This window comes from Myotis davidii, unplaced genomic scaffold, assembly GCF_000327345.1.
Source record: "Myotis davidii unplaced genomic scaffold, ASM32734v1 scaffold244, whole genome shotgun sequence".
Lineage (NCBI taxonomy): Eukaryota > Metazoa > Chordata > Mammalia > Chiroptera > Vespertilionidae > Myotis > Myotis davidii.
The window spans coordinates 428,965-431,395 of record NW_006294993.1 but is presented as its reverse complement, the minus strand read 5'-3'; the positions used below and the strand labels follow the sequence as shown (position 1 = coordinate 431,395).

The 2,431-nt window shown below is 64.2% G+C and overlaps 1 protein-coding gene across 6 annotated transcripts in view; it reads left to right on the top strand.

Moving 5' to 3' along the window:
* Positions 1-2,071, top strand: part of LIME1 (Lck interacting transmembrane adaptor 1) — a 2,837-nt gene extending 766 nt beyond the window's left edge. The window contains exons 1-5 of one of the 6 annotated variants that reach the window (XM_006769511.2): positions 8-659; positions 811-868; positions 938-1,025; positions 1,145-1,512; positions 1,611-2,071. In XM_006769511.2, coding sequence (XP_006769574.1) covers positions 562-659; positions 811-868; positions 938-1,025; positions 1,145-1,512; positions 1,611-1,850 — 852 coding nt within the window. In that variant the 5' untranslated portion in view covers positions 8-561 and the 3' untranslated portion in view covers positions 1,851-2,071. Of the gene's footprint in view, positions 1-7; positions 1,026-1,144; positions 1,513-1,610 lie in introns of those variants that run through there. The other 5 variants (XM_015567691.1, XM_006769509.2, XM_006769510.2 and 2 more) reach the window with 5 other exon arrangements.
* Positions 2,072-2,431: the final 360 nt, after the last annotated feature.

Sequence of the window (2,431 nt, the reverse complement as noted above, 5' to 3'; positions counted from 1 at the left end):
CGGGGAGGGTACTCAGTGCCCAAAGCAGCCCCTTTCTGCCAGCTGACCCCCACCTCTTCAGCCCCTCAGGGGGCCAAGCTGTGGCGAATGACTAAGGCATCACCTCAGGCAGGGCCTTACCTGGGCAGGGCAGGGCTGCAGGTGAGTCTGTGGCCTGTGGCTCGAAGGCTCATGCATGTGACCTCAGTGGCGTCCCCAGGCCTCAGGTTTGGGTTGTAGTGACCACAGTGGAGCCTTGGCCAGGTTCTCTCTGGCCATGCTCTGCGGTCATGTGGGTTATCGTCACTGGCTAGGGCACACATGAGGCCAGGAAGAGCACACATTCTCACACTGGCCAGGAACCCCCACCCAGAGGCGGGAAAGGAAGGTGGGCGCTAGGCTGCTCCTCCGCCTCTGTAGGAGGGCGCTGAGCCCCGGGTTTCCTGTGTGCTGAGTCAGAGCTCCCAGGGCGGGAGGCCGCCAGCAGTGAGGCGAGACGGGGCTGCAGGTGGGTGTCTAGTCCTTCCGCCAGTCCCCAGGACCCTTGTCTTCTGCCCTCAGGCCAGTCCAGGGCTACCCAGGATGGGGCCACTGGTCACCTCAGCCCCTCCTGCCCTCTGGGTCCTAGGGTGCCTCACCCTGCTCCTCTGGCTGTGGGTGCTGTGCGCCGCCTGCCACAGGTATGTCCCTCCCTGCCTGGGTTCCATGTGGAACCTGTTTCAGTGCTGTGGCCAGAGGGGGTGGGGCTCCAGGCAGGTCCCTCTTCACCAGAGGCCGATACCCCTGCACCTCTACTCTGCATCCCTGGCCTGACGACCCTCTTGCCCCCAGGAAGCAGGCTCAGAGGCAGCCAGCAGGGCTGCAGGGTACCATGATGCCAGCGGAAATGGTGAGTGCCAGGCTGTTCCTGGGGCCAGGTCGGGGCCAGCGGGAACTGACTTGCCTTCCTTGCCCCCAGTCACTGCTGAGACAGCCTCCCCTCTGCATCCTCAGCAAGTCAGACACCAGACTGCATGAGCTGCACCAGGGCCCGCTCCACCGCACAGGTGAGCCCAAGGGAGCAGCCAGGTTGTGGGTGGGGCTGGCCATACCACACCTTCTAACCTGCTGGGGTCAGACTCCACCCCTCCACCCCAACTGACCTCTGCCCTGACCTCACTCCCAGCCCCTCGGCCTGCCAGCATGGATCTCCTGCGCCTACAATGTCTGGAGGTGTCTAGAGACACCACCAGGCCCCCAGCCGCCTTCTCACACCAGGATCTGCCCCAGACCTCACCTACTGCTGCTGCCCAGCCCTCCACGGGCCCTGAGGCCACCTATTCCAATGTGGGGCTGGCAGCCATCCCCAGGGCCAGCCTGGCAGCCAGCCCCGTGGTGTGGGCAGGGGCAGGGCTGACCAGCAGCTGTGCCAGAGACGAGCCTGAGGCCAGATCGGTGGTGGCTGAGTATGCTTGTATCCACAAGCTCAAGGGAACAGGTCGGGGTCCCCAAGGCCTGGACCAGGGGAAGGCCCAGGGGACCCCAGCCACTCAGGTAAAGTGGAGGTGGTGGGGTGGGGTGCAGTGGGTGGAGCTGGGTAGATCCTTGGCAGAGCTGATGATGCTGAGCCACCGCTGGTGGGCTTCCTCCAGGTGGATACCCTATACTCCAGGATCAGCAAGCCTAAAAGGAGGGCCCCAGGATCTGCCCTAGACCAGCCGGACCCCAAAGGCAGAGTGGCAATTCTGACTTGGGGGAGGAATCTGGACTATGAGGCCCTCCCACTCAGTGGCCTGAGTACCCACAGCGACCTGGAAAACGTGTATGAGAGCATCCAGGAGATGGGGGCTCAAGCCAGCAGCCTGCAGCTCGAGCTAACAGATCAGACATGAAGGCCTCCTGCTTCTCCTGCCTCAGCCTGCGGGGCTCAGCGACACAGGGGTCTCCAACCCTTCCCTGCCCTAGCACCCAAGTACAGACGTTTCTTCTTCCAGCGCCCCTCTTCCCTCACGGTCCCCCGCAGAGGGCAGCCTGAGAGCGTCTGGGGTCCTGGCTGCCCTGGCCTCTCCTGCCAGCGTCTTAATAAATGCCCAGCGCAGGGAGGATGAACGCCGCGAGCCTCACAGCCTGCTCTTCTTCAAAGCCCCTCAAAAAGCATCCCCTTACCTCGGGGACAGGCTGCCTCCTGGGGTGCCTGGGCCCTGTCACCCTGGCCCGCAGACAGTGTGGGAGAGAGACCAGATTAGGGGTGGTGTCGCCAGGCCAGGCTGGTTCTAGATGGGGGTGTAGCCGGCCGGCAGGGTGGCTGCCCCAAGGTCGGACTTGGACACCGAGGGCGGGCTCGGGCCACCCAGCCCAGGGGTCCCATGAGGGGTGGGAGAGGCGGGCAGTCGTGCGTTAAAGAATAACCGGCTCCAGGGAACCCAGCCAAAGAGACGTGGCCCCTTCCGGATCTGGCAGTTCTGCGCTCGGG